Raw genomic sequence first — 16,871 nt, 5'->3', positions numbered from 1 at the left:
ATAGCTACACTGAGCCAGTGATAGTAGCGAAATGGGTTTAAAACAGAAATATGTATTCAGAGGCAGCTGGTTTCCCTTGAATTGCCAGTTTTAGGACCTGAGGCTAGAGCCATACCATAGCTTCAAGTGGTCATCGAGGGGACAGATTTCGCAGCTGGCAAAACTGATATCTCAGTCCTATAACTAAATTCTACCAACAATGAGAATGAACTTGGAAGAGAAACCTAAGTTCAAGATGGGGCCTTGATTGCAGTCTTGTGGCATCCTGAGCTGAGGACCCACCTAAGCCATACCTGGACTCATGAGCCATGGAAGCTATGAGATAATAAAGTGAACTGAGGTGAAGTGGCTCAGTCGTGTGTCCGACTCTTTGCGACCCCATGGACAATAGCCTACCAGGCTCCGCTGTCCATGGGATTTTCCAAGCAAGAATACTGGAGTGGGCTGTCATTTCCTTCTCCAGGGGTTCTTCCCAACCCAGGGATCGAACCCAGGTCTCCTGCATTGCAAACAGATGCTTCACCGTCTGAGCCACCAGGGAAGCCCAGAATCCAAAAGTCAGACCACATAGGATTTCCCAGGCAGTCCAGTGGTTAAGACTTTGCCTTCCAGTGCAAGGGGTGTGGGTTCGATCCCTGCTCAGGGAGCAAAGATCCTACATACTTTGTGACCAAAAACCAAAATATAAAACAGAAGCAATATTGTAACAAATTCAATAAGGACTTTAAAAAAATAGCTTTAAAAATAAGCCAGAGCACCCAAAGATTCTGGGTGAGAATTAGACTTCTCAAGAGGTAAGAGAGGCAGGCAATCTCAAGTGTTCCTGGAGAGAACCAGAAAGAGAGCATCATTTGGGAACAAGACACCCCCGCCCTCCCTCCAAGTAAGGGTCATAGTGGATGAGTTGTGCATGTGATCTAGCAAGAGCAAGGCAGGAACCTACTCTCAGAAGGACTTAGATGCTGCGGGACAAGACCCTGTACAGGAAAACAAAGTGGAAACCCAGTTTTCAGAATGGAGCATAAAATGAGAACCAGACCAGTTGCAAAGCTACCTTGGAACCCTTGCTGGGGCCTGTAGTCTTGGGATCCTTCCCACTTCTTCAATCCTTCCCACTTGTGGCCAGGATTCAGTTTATAGATTGAAGGATTGAAAGCTGGAGGGGGTGGGCAAGTGGCCCAGCTGTGGGGCATGGACCCCTGTGAGGCCTGACACCACTGACTCACAGCAACCAATTCTTTATTCAAGAATCATTTGACTCAAGGAGGAGGCATCAGACTGAGTTTGGTTCTGCCTCTCTTTCACAGGCCACAATTAAGATGGAAGAATATCATGATCTTTTGAAGAGTACTGAGGCTTGGATAGAAAATACCAGTCATTTGCTGGCTGATCCTTCAGACTATGACTCTTCAAAGACGCTGAGTCACCATGCTAGCACCCTTCAGGTGAGTGTTCTTTCATTGTTTCCTGGGTGTCATAGAAGCTATATAATGGTTAATGGCTTAGCCTGGCTATCATGATGCCTTCCTCCTCGCGTCTTTCCTATGAAAGACATCCTTATCCTGAAGCATGCCAAATGGCAGAAGGCAGTTTGGGAGAGTGGCAGGCTCTCGATAGGGATTTTGGAGACCAGGATCTAGTTCTTTCTGTCCTCATAAGTATGTCATGATTTTTTGAATAAGTCGCTGTGTCTTCCGTGGGCCCTGGTTTCCCCCATTTATGAAGTGAGAATGTGGCACTGAATGGTGGTGGTGGTTTTGATCATAGAATTCCAAGGCGGCTCCCGATAGTCCTGTCCCCTGGTGTACATGACCTGTATAATCCCCCCCTCTTGAGTGTGGGCAAGAGTATGAGTATGTGATGGGAGAGTCACTCTTGATTAAGCTGCAGCATATAGATAAGTATATGGGATGGTCACTCCCATGAATACATGACTGATCATGGATATATGATTTTAAAACTCCCTGGTAACAGACTAGAGTAAGATTCTCCTGCTAGATTGAATGGACGGAGGAGCCCGGTGGGCTGCAGTCCATGGGGTTGCTAAGAGTCGGACACGACTGAGCGACTTCACTTTCACTTTTCACTTTCATGCATTGAAGAAGGCACTGGCCACCCACTCCAGTGTTCTTGCCTGGAGAATCCCAGGGATGGGGGAGCCTGGTGGGCTCCCGTCTATGGGGTCACACAGAGTCAGACACGACTGAAGCGACTTAGCAGCTAGATTGAATAAGTAAGACCTCATACCATGAGAGGTCTTCCCAGGTGGCGCTAGTAGTAAAGAACCCACCTGCCAATGCAGGAGACTTAAGAGACAAGTGTTTAATCCCTGGGTCAGGAAGAGCCCCTGGAGCAGAGGAAATGGCAGCCTACCCCAGTATTCTTGCCTGAAAAATCCCATGGACAGAGGAGACTTGTGCGCTACAGTCCATGGGGTTGCAAAGAGTTGGACTCAATGAGCACACGTGCATAGCATACTATGAAAGGACCCCAAGGCCAGGACCCTTGGGTAGCCTCCAAAAGTCAACAGCCCGCAAGAAAACTAGAATCTCAGTCCTACAGCTAAATTCTACCAACAATCAGAATGAACTTGGCAGAGAAACTCACAGTCTGATGGCACCTTGATTGCAACCTTGTGGCATCCTGAGTTGAGGAGACCCACCTAAGCCTGGACTCATAAGCCATGGAAACAACGAGATAATAATTTTGTTTTATTTTAAGCTGCTGAGTTTGTGGTAATTAGTTATATAGCATTAGAAAACTAATCTGTCATTCCTTCCAGTACTAGCACGCCATGATTCCAAACTTCCTATCTCCTTCCTGGTGCTCCACAGATGCCCTGTGTTTCCATGCTAACCTACAAAGACAAAACAAATAAAAGTCTTTTCCTACTCAGGGCCATGCCTGCTAGAAATCTTCTGGATGCCAGTGTTGGCTTAAACTTTATTGTGAAGGGATATTTCCCTTCTCTCATATTATTCAGCCATGAGAAAGAATCTCTTAGAAGGTTTATCCTATAACAGCTTTTAGAGTAATCAGACCTCAAAGCTGATCTAGCTCCTTTTTTATATCTTTTAAGTAGCACAGAGTGTCCCTGAGTAACAGCTGACTTCATACCTCCCGGTGTTTGAGATTTGTTGCCATGCTTTTTTCCCTATGGTAACAATTGTAACAAAGATATTGCATTTTCACCTACTTGTTTCTTTTGACCCTTGCCTGTAATTGCTGCCCCACCTCTTGGGTTGATGTGCCACATATCCAAAGCATGCCATCTTTTTATTTTATTTCAAATCATTTATTTATTTTTGGCTGCACCGTGAGTGGCATGTGGGATCTCAGTTCCCCAACCAAGGAATGACCCCATGTCCTCTATCCTGGAAGCTCAGAGTCTTAACCACTGAACAGCCAGGGAAGTCCTTCATCTTTTTGTTCTAAATCACCTGTATTTTTATCCTTTTCAAGAATTTTGCAAAGACGGAAGAGAGGAATGATGCTTGTTTTTCTCTCAAATTCTTCTTTAGGAGTTTTTGTGTGTTTTTTTTAAACTGTACGAGAATGAACTCACACAAAAACAGCTGAGCTATTACTGCCTTCTTCTGACACAGTGTAAAAGTGTGGAAGTGTCTCTCAAACTATTCAGGACACCCTTCTTTGCTGGCCTTTGTTTAGGAGCTGGAACTGAATAGAATTTAGGTTATTTGGTGGAGAAGTAGAGACAAGGGGCCAGGCAGGCTGATACCCACAGAATGTAACCTAGTAAATCCCCAAATGGGAGACAAGTCATGAACAGTTACATGTGAATACCTCACTTTGTTCCTGTTTTGAAAATAGTTGTCCTACTTTAGAATGTTGTTGTTCTTTAGTCACCAAGTCCTGTCCAACTCTTGCAACCCCATGGACTGTAGTCTGCCAGGCTCCTCTGTCCATGGTATTTCCCAAGCAAGAATACTAGAGTGGGTTGCCATTTTCTTCTCCAGGGGTCTTTGCAACCCAGGGATTGAACCCGGGTCTCCTGCAATAGCAAGTGGATTCTTTACCACTGAGCCATCAGGAAGCCCTGTACTTCCCTTAGTAGCCTGCAGCAAAAGTAGGATTTAGAAAAGATTGGATGAGAGCCCTGAGTAGGAGAGTTGGATGTTTCAAGTTTGGGGCTATATACATATACTGCTATACAACTCATTACTCCTAAAGTTATCCGCTTAAAACAAGAAACACTTCATATCTCACAGTTCATGTGGGTCAGAAATTCAGGCATGGCTTTACCTGAGTGCTTCTGGCTCAAGGTCTCTTAAGAGAATGCAGTCAAGGTGTCAGCCAAGGGTGTGGTCTCATTTGAAGGCTCAGTTTGGGTGAAGGAAGAGAGAGGATGCACTTCCAAGTGCATTCACGTGGTTGTTGGCAGGCCTCAGAAGATCTGCTTCCATTCGCAGACAGATGAACCTCTCTGCAAGACAGCCTCATGGCGTGGCAGCTGGCTTCCTTCACCATGAACAATCTAAAAGATATTGAAGAGCTCCCAAGACAGAAATGGTCTCTTACAATCTAATCTTGGAAGTGACAGCTCATCATTTCCACCATATCTTATTAGAAGGGTATCAGTAAGCTCAGTCTACTTTCAAGGGAATTGATTATAAGGACATGAGTGCCAGGAGGTGGGGACTGCATGTGTGTGTGTGAGTTGCTCAGTCGTGTCCAACTCTGTGACCCCATGAACTGTAGCCTGCCAGGCTCCTCTGTCCATGGGCATTCTCCAAACAAGAATACTGGAGTGGGTAGCCATTCCCTTCTCCAGGGGATCTTCCCAATTCAAGGATTGAACCCAGGTCTCCTGCATTGCAGGCAGAGTCTTTACCACCTGAACCACCAGGGAATCCCTATGAGCAAAGCTACTGAAAACAGTGATTTACAAATCTTTGTGTGGACATGTGTTTTCACAGATTGCTGGCTCTTACAGTATTTAGCTAGATCAGAAACTGCCAAATTATTTTCCAAAATGGCTGTACCATTTTTCATTCCCACTAATATATGAGTTCTAATTAATTATCCTGTATTTTTGTCAGCACTTGATATTTTCTGTCTTTTACATTTTACACTAGTGACATGTAGTGGTATCTCATTGTGATTTAAATGCCATTTTTTTAATGACTAATGATTAATTTATTTGAGCATTTATTTGTATACTTGTCATTTGTACACTTCCTTTGTGAAGTCTGTTCAGTTTTTCTTTATTGCCCAATTTTAAATTGGGTTGTCTGTCTTTTTATTATTGAATTACAAGAGTGATTTATACAGTATTCTAAAATCCAGTCCTTTAAAATCCAGAAATGTATTTTACAAATATTTTTTCCCAGTTTGTGGCTTGTCTTTCCATTCTCTCAATATTTCAGAGATCAAATGTTATTACTTTGATGGGGTCTAATTTATAAATATTTTTTCATTTATGTATTATTCTTTTGTATTGTATCTAAGAAATCTTCTAACCCAAGGTCACTAGGATTTCCTCATATCTTCTAGAAATTTTATAGGTTTAACTCTTAGTATGTTATGAAGTGAGAATTAAGGTTCACTTTTCTTTCTCTGGGGTAGCCAATGGTTCTAGCACCACGTTTTGAAAGGACTCACCCTTGAATTACTTCAGTGCTTTGTTGAAAATCAATGACCTCTCATATATGTGAGTCTGTTTCTGGACCATCTTATTCTGTTGATCTATGTGTCTATTACCAATATGATACAACTTTGAATACTACAGCTTTATAGTAAGTCTTAAAATCAGAGAGCATAAATTCTTCAACTTAGTCCTTCTTTTTCAAATTTGTTTTGGCTAATCTGAGTCTTTTGCATTTCCATACAAGTTATATAAGTTTTAGAATCAGCTTCTGTATCTATGCAGAGGTCTGTTGGAATTTTGAGTGGGATTGAATTAAATCTAGATCAGTTTGGTGAGAATTTACATCTTAGCCATATTTACTGTTCCTATCTAAGAACATGATGTTTCTCTATTTATTCTGGTCCTCTTTAATTTCTCTTTAATGTAAATTGTTTATACCTGTGTATTTTTTGATGCTACTGTAAATAGTATTATTGGAAAAAGCATTGCTTTTAGTTTTGGTTTCCTTAAAGTTTTCTTCTGCTGGGATTTTGAATGAAGTCAGTAACCTGATTAATTTTAGACTTGATTCTAGTCTAGAAATGACTAGATTTCTAGTTACATGGTCTTTCTCATGTCAGTTATTCCTTATGAAATTATCTGAAGGCAACATTATCGGGTTGAACATTTCCAACAGGTGGCTGAGATATTTTGATATCTTAAGTTTGAAAGTTAATGATTATAATTATTAAAAGAAAAAAAGAAAAATTATAAGGAAGAATGTCTGAGAGACTTTAAAAATGGATGTTTTCCATTTTTATTTGGTTTTATCAGTTAGAACTCTTTGGTATCAAGTTATTCAAGTCACCTCAAGCTATAGGGTTGTCTCACAGAAGTCAGTGACTCCATGTGGTAAGGCCAAGGAGGAGACTGGCACCAGGACTGGCAAGCCACAGGACTGCCTCTTCATTTCTCATCTCCACTTCATTTGTATATTTCTCCAAAGCCCATGTTCCCAGAATTACAAATCAGCCAACTGAATGGCTTTCCTGGCCCTAATTCCAAATGTATAGAGAGATGGTCTTACAGGTCAGGTGTTTCTGATTCTGTTAATGATGGTGGAGGAGCAGGGCTACGTGCTGTAAGATAGCTGCTGCAAGCCCACCGAAATGGGGTAGACAGTCTATAGTCACTGCTGCCACTGAGAGGGATGTTCAGTTTCACTGTTGTGCAGTCGTGTCCGACTCTTTGTGACCCCATGAACTGTACCCTGCTAGGCTTCCCTGTCCTTCACTGTCTCCCGGAGTTTGCTTAAGCACATGTCCATTGAGTCAGTGATGCCATCCAACTATCTCATCCTCTGTCATCCTCTTCTCCTCCCACCCTCAATCTTTCCCAGCATCAAAGTCTTTTCCAGTGTTTTATCATGAAAGTAGAAATGAACAGGAGTTTGAAATGTTGAGACAAATTCAGATTTTATCTGATTTAACTTTTTTAATTAAGGTATAATTCACATAAAACACTTATTAGTTTCAGGTGTCCAATAGAATTATTCAATATTTGTATCTATTGCAAAGTGATCACTCACGTTAAGTCTAGTTGACATCCATCACCATACATAGTTATGGAGTTTTCTCTATTTTAAATTTTGATTATCTTGTTCCAATATCTTGATGTTTCTCTCTCATTTTTCATGTTTTCCATTACCTAGATGGCTTTGGAAGATTCAGAACAGAAGCACACTCTTTTACATTCAGTTTTCACGGATCTTGAAGACTTGTCAGCGATTTTTGAGACAGATGACTTAGCACAGTCCATACAAGAGTTAAGTCATCAAGTAGCAGCTTTACAACAAAGAATCATAGAAAGTCTTCCACAGATTCAGCAAATGGCTGATGTAAGTTGGCACTATAAAGATGTAACTTCTTATTTTAAGCTTATATTTCATTTAGTAAATTAGAGTTATGCTGCCAATCAGTTCCTACAAAGACACATTGATCTGATATATATTTTTTAATTTATGTTATTTTTTGAATGATACTTTACTTTGTGCCCTATAGTACAACTACAATAAAAAATCACATCCCCATTCTCAGTTCAGAAGTGGTCTTTTCAAAGGGAGGAACCTTGGTCAAATATGCTCAGTGTATTCTCTTTGTCAGAGAGGAGATGTTATTGAATTTAAAGCACAGATTAGCAAAGAGGGAATTAAAGCAGACAACTTTCCAAGACTTCCGTGACCTATAGCAAATATTTATTGAGGGGATGCTGTATATGATCCACTGGACTTTTAAATAATTTTATTTATTTTAGCTTGAAACATGTGAGGCATTCATCTAAGGACGGAGTCACAGCAAAGGCAGATGCAGTTAGTCTTAATAATTTACCTTTTACTTCTCAGTTACATTCCCTGCAATACACTTAAGTAACTTCAGAGAATCATACTTGTTAAATATTCTTATTCCAAAATTGTTAAATGTGTCTACAGCTTTTCACAGAAATTACCATAAAATGCATTATATACTTTTATATACTTTCTTAAATGTAAGGTGCAGAAAATAATTTCAATATGATTGAACTTTTCATAATATGAAGACATCACTATAAATTACTATAATAACTCTTCATTTGCTTGTAGAGTTATGTTTGTCCTGTATTGAATGGTTCTAAATTGCTATAATTTGAAACCCTTTGTCGATTTCTATGTAGTTTTTTCTGTTTCTTTCATTATTAGGCATACCTTATTTTTGCTGCAGTTTATTTGCATTAAGCTCTAGAGATCTGAAGGCCCTCTTACAGTGTGAGTGGACTTTAAAATGTAGGTTTCATAGCACATGTTCTTAAATATGTGGGTTTGATAGCAAAAATTGCAGCGTTTTTACTTTAATGTTTTGGCCATGTTCTAGAGGTTAACATTGACGGGAGAATAGCCGCTGGATAAGTGATCTATTGTTTATGTTAACCTGAGCAGGTTATAAGGTACTTTAATGATGCTGCACATGGCAACAGTTTGTTAGGGAATTGGCAAGAAAATCTGTCAGTTTTCTAGCTCCTTGTGTGTTTGTTTCCCAAGGGTGACTGTATCATTCTACTTAGAGTAGTAAGAATTTTTTTTCAACATTAGACCACTTGTATTCAAGTGTTTGAGCACATTCCAAAGATAAATCTAAAGAGTTTGCACATAATTGACAATTTACTTAAAACTGGTTCAGATGCATTCTGCTTTTGTTCTCATAGCATAAATAATTACATATTGGCCTCTCGAGGATCTTTAACCAGCAACTATATGCAGTGGTTTGTGGTGTTACATGCCATTACTAACAGAACAGTATTTTTATTGAAAACAATCTACTTTATCTGTGAAGCACTTGGTTCATTTTTAAGAGATACAAGTGGCAAACATGTTTTGGTTAAACATGAAAATAAATGGCAACAAATTATGTTTTATAAAGATGATTAACATATAATATACTGCATGAATGTGTTATTTTGTTTATGAAATTCTAGGATGTGGTTGCCATTGAAACAGAAGTAAAATCAATGGAGAAGAGAGTTTCAAAAATCAAAGCTATCCTGTTATCCAAAGAAATATTTGACTTTTCACCTGAAGAACATCTTAAGCATGGTGAGGTAAGCATAGACCTGTTTAAAAATATTTTCTCTTAGTACTTATTATGCTTATTTTAAAATATGTAATAATATGTGAGTAAGAGCAAGATCAAGTTGAGAATGACTATAAATATCGTGTTTTAAATCCTATTCATAGTGGTCTCTGTATAAAGATCATCTTCCTGTAAGTTCTTTTTTCAATTAATTTCTTCCTAAAACTTCAAGGTTTGGCAGTTTTTCCTTCAAGTCAAACCTAAGTGTTTAATAGTCTAGGAGCTTATGCCTCCTTACTCTCTGAGTCAGGAGAACTGGGTTCCAGCCTCAGCTGCTCTGCCCCTGTGCCTTTACACGATTGGTTAATATTTCTTGGATTTGCTTTCGTGACTCTGCAGTGGTAATGCAGTGATTATGTTGGACAGTTGTAACATGTGCAGAGCCTCTAGCACAGAAGCAGGGACGTACTGAACAGCAGGCAGATGTTGGTTCCCCCTCAGCCTATCAGTTAAGAGCATGGACTTTGGGCCAAGCAGCCCTGGGTTCTAATCCCAACCCTGCTTCTTTGTGGTGTGCCCCCATGTGGGTCTTCTAACTTCTGTGAACCCAATTTCCTTACCTGTTTTGATCTCTCCCTCCTAGGACAGTTATGAACATTAGATGAAATAATGTATATGAAATGCTTAGTAAAGTGAATATGCTCTTGTAATTTATTCACTATGTAAATCCAGATTTCTATGGACAGGATGTCATTAAAGTGAAATAGAAGTATACTTTTGAGACTTAAGAAATTTGACAGGATAGTTATCCCATCAGTGCAGTAAGCGTTTTTTGAGGCTCTGTTAGTGGGAAGCCCTGTGCTGGGTGCAGTTGCTGTGAGAGTTTGTAAGGGGGCTCACTGCCTGGCGACAACACAGAAAGCAAAGCAATGGTTCTACACACAGAGGTGGGAGGGGAGGAGGAAGGAAAGGCTGTCCAAATGCATCATGTTGTGCTGGAGGGTACTTTTGCCCCAGGCATTCTTTCCTGAGACCCCCGAACTACCGGATCACAAGTAATATTAGTTCTTTTCAACCTGAGCTAAGTAACTGTTTCAAAACTGTAAAGACAAAAGTTTAATTTTTAATCGATTTAAGAGTGGCCTTTTTGTTCCCCACTTGTGTCCCATGTTTATCTAAGGTGATACTGGAAAATATACGTCCCATGAAGAAAACCATTGCTGAAATTGTGTCTTACCAAGTGGAACTGAGGTTACCCCAGACAGGAATGAAGCCTCTGCCTGTGTTTCAGCGGACAAATCGGCTTTTACAAGACATAAAACTGTTGGAAAACGTGACTCAGGAACAAAATGAGTTGTTAAAGGTGAGTGGCTTGTGATGACAGCCAGCCTGTTGGATGAAAATGTTCAGCAAAAGCTGGTTTTGTTTTCAGTTTTAAAGGTTGGGTCGATCAAATTCCCATGACAGTAAGACACTGCCTGTGTTGATTCTTTTTGGTCTCTTCCAGTATTATTATCCAGGAGTCAGCATTGATATAAGAGAGTATTTTATTGTTCAGATGGAGCTAACATGATTTTTTTCTTAGCTCTTACCCTTGTTCTGGTTGAAGACACTGAAGCATAGTTATGGTCCATTTCATTCCGTTCTTTAATAATCAAAGATCTACGTGGGTAAAATGCTCTGGGAAAAGAGTCAACCTGCATAGTGCGTTTGCAGTCTCATGAGGCTGACGGACCCAACACTAATCTCTTTATACATCTCAGTTGCTTTCCTTTTAATCATTTCACTTTATTACCAACATGATGCAGGTCAAGTAGGCACTTTGCCTTTTTATTTTTACACGTTAGGAGACTAGTGTCCAAAGGTTAGGTGATTTGATAAAATACCAGAGTTAACATGTGTTAGGATTAATTTATGTACAAATAAGACAAAAATTTGGGTTTCTAGCCTCCTAGTAGTATTCTTCATATTAGAGTCTCTTCTTTCTAACTGATGGCATCTTCTAGCCTCTCCCTGAGGGCTTTCTTTTTATTCTTACATTTTGATTGATCTCAAGCCAAAGAATAGATAGAAATTGCATTTTACTTTGGTTCAGTTCAGTTCAGTTCAGTCGCTCAGTCGTGTCCGACTCTTTGAGACCCCATTTGGTTTGTGTTCCTAAATCAACAACCACTCCTATAGGGAAAGAAAGTTCCTGAAAGAGCCACTGACTTTTCAACCCTCTTGGTAGACTCCCACATTCTGCCTACTGTTGTTGATTAGGGGGTCAGGGTAGGAGAAGAAGTTATTTTTCCTTCTTCCCACTTATCCCCTGGTTATAAAAAGAAAACTGCTATCTCTTTCTCCCTCTTCAGTTTCATTCACATTTGGTGATCACTCTGTTCTCCTAAGATTTGAGGATATTGTATCTCTGGTTTGAGTCTTAGCTCACAGTCTCTCTGGCCTAGCTACTGATCTGGTGACATTATTTCCTAATACCCACAGGGAGAAAAAAGATCTGGCACTTAATGTACTTTTTTTAAAATAATATAAAGAGAAAACAAAAAGCAATGATGGAAAGTTTGATCTATTTTTCATCTTTTTGTTTTTTATTGGTCTCTCGGTTAGAAAAAGAAAATAACAGTCGTGACTATACTTTAAAATGACTCCTTCACAAGATAAAAGGGGGAAATAGAAGAGGAAATTAGCTTTTGTACCAAGTTAGATATCAAGCTGTGCTGCTAAAATTTTCCATCTTATTGTGTTAGTGGAAATCAGATATCTTCTCAGGTATTTCAAAGCTAAGTAAACTGATAGTAATGAAAATCATAGAATATGGTGCATTTCTTTTAATTTCTAGTTAGATATTGTAAGTGTTCTCATTGTAGAAAATAAGACAAATTACTTTTGAGGGGGGTAATGGGATGTAGCTCATTACTGAGGGCTGGGAAACAGGTGTGTGCAGTGAACATAGTTATTCATTTCCAGCCTGTGGCTAAAATTATAGTTAAATGTTAAAGAAAATATAAGGAAGAATTCTGTGTTGACCAGAAACTTTGTAGTTTCAAAAGACATTTAGTTTCATTGTGAAGCATACCAAGGAAATATCCAGATTTTCTTTTGAAGTCCATTTCTTTGACTTTCATCACACTTTGATTGTATCATTTAGCACACTGGTAGGTTCAAGCTCTTAACACCAGATTCCAGATATTGTTCTGGTCTGCCTTATTCTTCAAACTCTCAAGCCTCAACCTCTTACTGTAAAACATACATCACAGATCCCAAAGAGTACCAGGTGAGGATGTGTCTGTACCAGGAAAATCTATCATTTCTCAAATCACTTGTCCTTTCCATTCTCAGTTAGGATTGTCACCTCTTTGTGTAGAAATATGACAAGGAATATGTATTAAATATCTTACGTGACTATCAGTAATTTCATAAAACTTAGCCACTTTGTTTGCTGCTGCTGCTGCTAAGTCGCTTCAGTCGTACCCGACTCTGTGCGACCCCATAGACGGCAGCCCACCAGGCTCCCCCGCCCCTGGGATTCTCCAGGCAGGAACACTGGAGTGGGTTGCCATTTCCTTCTCCAGTGCATGAAAGTGAAAAGGAAAGTGAAGTCGCTTAGTCATGTCCAACTCTTAGCGAACTCATGGACTGCAGCCCTCCAGGCTCCTCCGTCCATGGGATTTTCCAGGCAAGAGCACTGGAGTGGGCCGCCGTTGCCACTTTGGTTCAGTTCAGTTCAGTTCAGTCGCTCAGTCGTGTCTCTTTGCGACCCCATGAATCGCAGCCCGCCAGGCCTCCCTGTCCATCACTATCTCCCGGAGTTCACTCAGACTCACGTCCATCGAGTCCGTGATGCCATCCAGCCATCTCATCCTCGGTCGTCCCCTTCTCCTCCTGCCCCCTACCCCTCCCAGCATCAGAGTCTTTTCCAATGAGTCAACTCTTCACATGAGGCAGCCAAAGTACTGGAGCTTCAGCTTTAGCATCATTCTTTCCAAAGAAATCCCAGGGCTGATCTCCTTCAGAGTGGACTGGTTGGATCTCCTTGCAGTCCAAGGGACTCTCAAGAGTCTTCTCCAACACCACAGTTCAGAAGCATCAATTCTTCGGCTCTCAGCCTTCTTCACAGTCCAACTCTCACATCCGTACATGACCACAGGAAAAACCATAGCCTTGACTAGACGGACCTTCTCTGCTTTTGAATATGCTATCTAGGTTGGTCATAACTTTTCTTCCAAGGAGTAAGCATCTTTTAATTTCATGGCTGCAGTCACCATCTGCAGTGATTTTGGAGCCCCCCAAAATAAAGTCTGACACTGTTTCTACTGTTTCCCCATCTATTTCCCATGAAGTGATGGGACCAGATGCCATGATCTTCGTTTTCTGAATGGTGAGCTTTAAGCCAACTTTTTCACTCTCCTCTTTCACTTTCATCAAGAGGCTTTTTAGCTCCTCTTCACTTTCTGCCATAAGGGTGGTGTCATCTGCATATCTGAGGTGATTGATATTTCTCCCAGCAATCTTGATTCCAGCTTGTGTTTCTTCCAGTCCAGCATTTCTCATGATGTACTCTGCATGTAAGTCAAATAAGCAGGGTGACAATATACAGCCTTGACGTACTCCTTTTCCTATTTGAAAGCCACTTTGTTTACATGCTATCAAATGCTTCCCAGAATAAGCCCATTACACTGGGATAACTTAAGAGCAAATGTATGTCTAATTCAACTCCCAGCATTGCCCAAGGTGCTCTGGCATCTAGTAGAGCAAGTCGGTCAGGTGCCAGCTTTGCACATGTTGTTCTCTATGTTTAGACTACCATTCCCTATTAAAAACTGTGTAGTTCTGCATTTGATAGAATTGATTGGAGTTTGGAACAGGAATAGGTATTGAAAGGAACCCATTGGTCTAGTCGTTGGATTGTAACAGATTCTTCTTGGGGGTTTATTTTATAGATAGTCATAAAACAGACAAATGAACACAATGAAGAAATAGAAAAATTGAAGCAGATCTTAAATAATTATCCAGCTGAATTCTCCCATGAACATATGTCAACAGACCCAGCTGCCAACCTGTCACAAGTACAGGTATGTTTCTTCCATTTCACCTGTCTCACTCATTTGTCCAGCAGTTCATTCACTTCTAAGCTGTTGGTATCTAGAAACCTTTTTGATGAGACAGTTTATTTCCTACTTCTCTCTTTCAATTGAAGGTATTTGATGTATATGATTACTTTCTAATCCTATTTCATTAAATAGGTTATTATGTAATTATCATAATGGAAGTCTCTTCAAGTGTCTTTAGCCTCAACTTGGTGCATTTTGGCTGGTACCAAAGAAGCTGATATAACACACGGTATTTCGGCAACCTGACTTCCCAGCTAGCGTTCTGACATAGGGATGCAGGCTGGGCTTTAGAGGTAAAGACTGAATGCTGTTGTAATAAAGAGTTCCATATACTAAGCAGTCTCACCATATGCCATAATTAACAATGTCCTACAGGCCCAGGTACAATGGTTTGCATGTTACCTCTCTATTGCCATCAAGTTGGTGTAGGCAAGCAGTTGCTGTGGTATTCAAAACCAGGTTATACCACTTTCTTTCTACGAGTCATAAGGCAAATTCTTTAATGTCTAAAGTGAAGTACAGGGAAGTCTAAGATGACACAAGCTATTAAGTGTTGGACTCAATAAGGCAGACTCAATGTGTTAGTGATTCAGTATTATAAAAGTGTCAAATTTCCCTTTACATTAAAAAATTCAAGAACTCCAAAGAGCTTTTGTGTATATTAAAGTTCAGAAATGTAAATATATCTATTATTTTAAAATAGTGATAGTAATCCCTTAAATATTAATGGAAATTATATTTTACAGAGACAAAGTATAGTGAGAAGAGTGACATTGTTTTGCATTTTTGCACATCTAATGAGGATCTGGCTTTCTAGGAGACAGCCAGATCCTCACCTGGTTTTGCATTCAATCTTTTGAGATATATAGTTTTGTGTGAGGCATATAAGATGATCCAACCTCTCAAAGACACATACATTGGAAGATAAATATTTTAATAATGCTTTTGAATAATTTTGGACATCCTTTGAAACGACACTGAACTCTGACAAGTAGAATCACTCACAGGTTCATTGTGAAATGGAATTTGGAGCCATGTCAGTGAACTTTCATACTCTTACATTAAAATCCATCAGTCTGTCTTATACTTGGAATGGATCTCCAGCCATGCATGATTTTATAACATCATGCTTGATCATTTGGAAAACACGTATTTGACTTGTTATGTACATCCTCCAAATGATGACACATCTCAGTAGCCAATATTAAAGAATTCACATTTATTAACATCTACAGATGTTACCTCTTCAGAAAAATCTTTATGTGTATTATATACATATGTATGTATAGTTTAAGAACTGTCTTTTTTTCAAGTAAGAATAGTATTCTATGAAAAAAAAAAGTGGATAGGTCAGCTTGAAACTTAATCACAGGAATGCTTTTCCTCAACCATTAAACTTTGGTGTACAACAGAAGTGCTTTTTGCAGGCTTCCTACTTTGTCAAACAGAATATTAAAAATACATGTTCTTTATCAAGGATATTCTTAACTGAAGTTGGCTTTTTGTACAGTTAAATTCATGATACTAAATTACTAAATTTAGTATGATGCTAAATTACTAGATATGAAGCATCTAGTAATGCTAATACAGTTGATGTTTCTGCCTTGGTTCCTGCCAGAGGTCAGTGGTTTTACCCACCATTGCTTTTACTACATCACACAGTGAATGTGATGTACTGTCAACACAGTGAGAAAGGCCAGTAACGTTTTGGTATTATTATGAAAATGATCTTGACCACATAGAGTGCAGACCTCCTGGGGTTTGCAAATGCCAATTTGAGAATGGCAGCTTTGTGCCCTTCTCTGCCTCCATAATGCCAGTGGCTCTGAAGACTGGTCTGTTTCTCTAAGTGCTGTTCTAATGGCTGTAGTGTTATGTCTGTTGGGAGGCACTGTACCTCTGAAGTTTAGTGCTTATTGAAAAGGGACGCACACCACAGCTAACTCAGATTGAATTAAGTTATCATTTCCCAAAACAATGGCAAGAAGTTTCACTTCAGACAGAATAGGGGAATGGTGTCAGAATGTGCATGGTAGCACTGGAGTCTTGGGGGCTGGGTGTCAGAAGTCCAGGTCTGTGCTCTGTCACTGGCTGCAGCTCTGGAAGAATCACCTTCTTTCTCTGGACTTCAGAACTTTCACTCATAGGTGGAGTTTCTCTGTCTCTAAAAAAAAGAAAAAATGATGATTCTATCAATTTCTCTAGGATAGATGGATGGAAAGAAGAAAGAAGGAAAAAAGGAATGAAGGAACACAGGGTTTAAAGAATATGTTAGGAACAAAATTTCAGTACATGAAGTTCTGCTAAAAAGGAGCAGGTCTGTCTTCTGATACAGCTCAGGCTTTGAATGATGCCTTTCAGAGTACTGGAGAGGATGTCCAAATCCAGGATTCTATGATTCTGTAATCCTCTTAGACAGACAGTAGGCGTCTGCACTTCTACTGCCCATGTATGACATTTTATTCCCACATATCAGTCACACCAATTTTTTAACCTTATAAAGCTTGGAATCATCTCTTCATCATTCCCATAACAAATTACACTTCACAGCACCTTTATTTGCTTATTTAT

The 16,871-nt window shown here is 39.7% G+C and overlaps 1 protein-coding gene and 1 long non-coding RNA gene across 6 annotated transcripts in view; one reads left to right on the top strand and one right to left on the bottom strand.

The window, feature by feature from the left end:
* SYNE2 (spectrin repeat containing nuclear envelope protein 2) overlaps positions 1-16,871 on the top strand; it is a 323,973-nt gene that overhangs the window by 193,719 nt on the left and 113,383 nt on the right. For all 5 annotated transcript variants that reach the window (XM_040226258.1, XM_040226261.1, XM_040226260.1 and 2 more), the window contains exons 57-61: positions 1,308-1,445; positions 7,299-7,484; positions 9,095-9,217; positions 10,370-10,552; positions 14,130-14,261. In XM_040226258.1, coding sequence (XP_040082192.1) covers positions 1,308-1,445; positions 7,299-7,484; positions 9,095-9,217; positions 10,370-10,552; positions 14,130-14,261 — 762 coding nt within the window. The remainder of the gene's footprint in view (positions 1-1,307; positions 1,446-7,298; positions 7,485-9,094; positions 9,218-10,369; positions 10,553-14,129; positions 14,262-16,871) is intronic.
* Positions 1-16,871, bottom strand: part of LOC120852831 — a 29,316-nt gene that overhangs the window by 438 nt on the left and 12,007 nt on the right. Inside the window, exon 2 of the long non-coding RNA XR_005718662.1 lies at positions 15,939-16,464. This is a non-coding gene — a long non-coding RNA (uncharacterized LOC120852831). The remainder of the gene's footprint in view (positions 1-15,938; positions 16,465-16,871) is intronic.

This window comes from Oryx dammah, unplaced genomic scaffold, assembly GCF_014754425.2.
Source record: "Oryx dammah isolate SB20612 unplaced genomic scaffold, SCBI_Odam_1.1 HiC_scaffold_26, whole genome shotgun sequence".
NCBI lineage: Eukaryota > Metazoa > Chordata > Mammalia > Artiodactyla > Bovidae > Oryx > Oryx dammah.
This window is presented reverse-complemented; position numbering and strand designations above follow the sequence as displayed.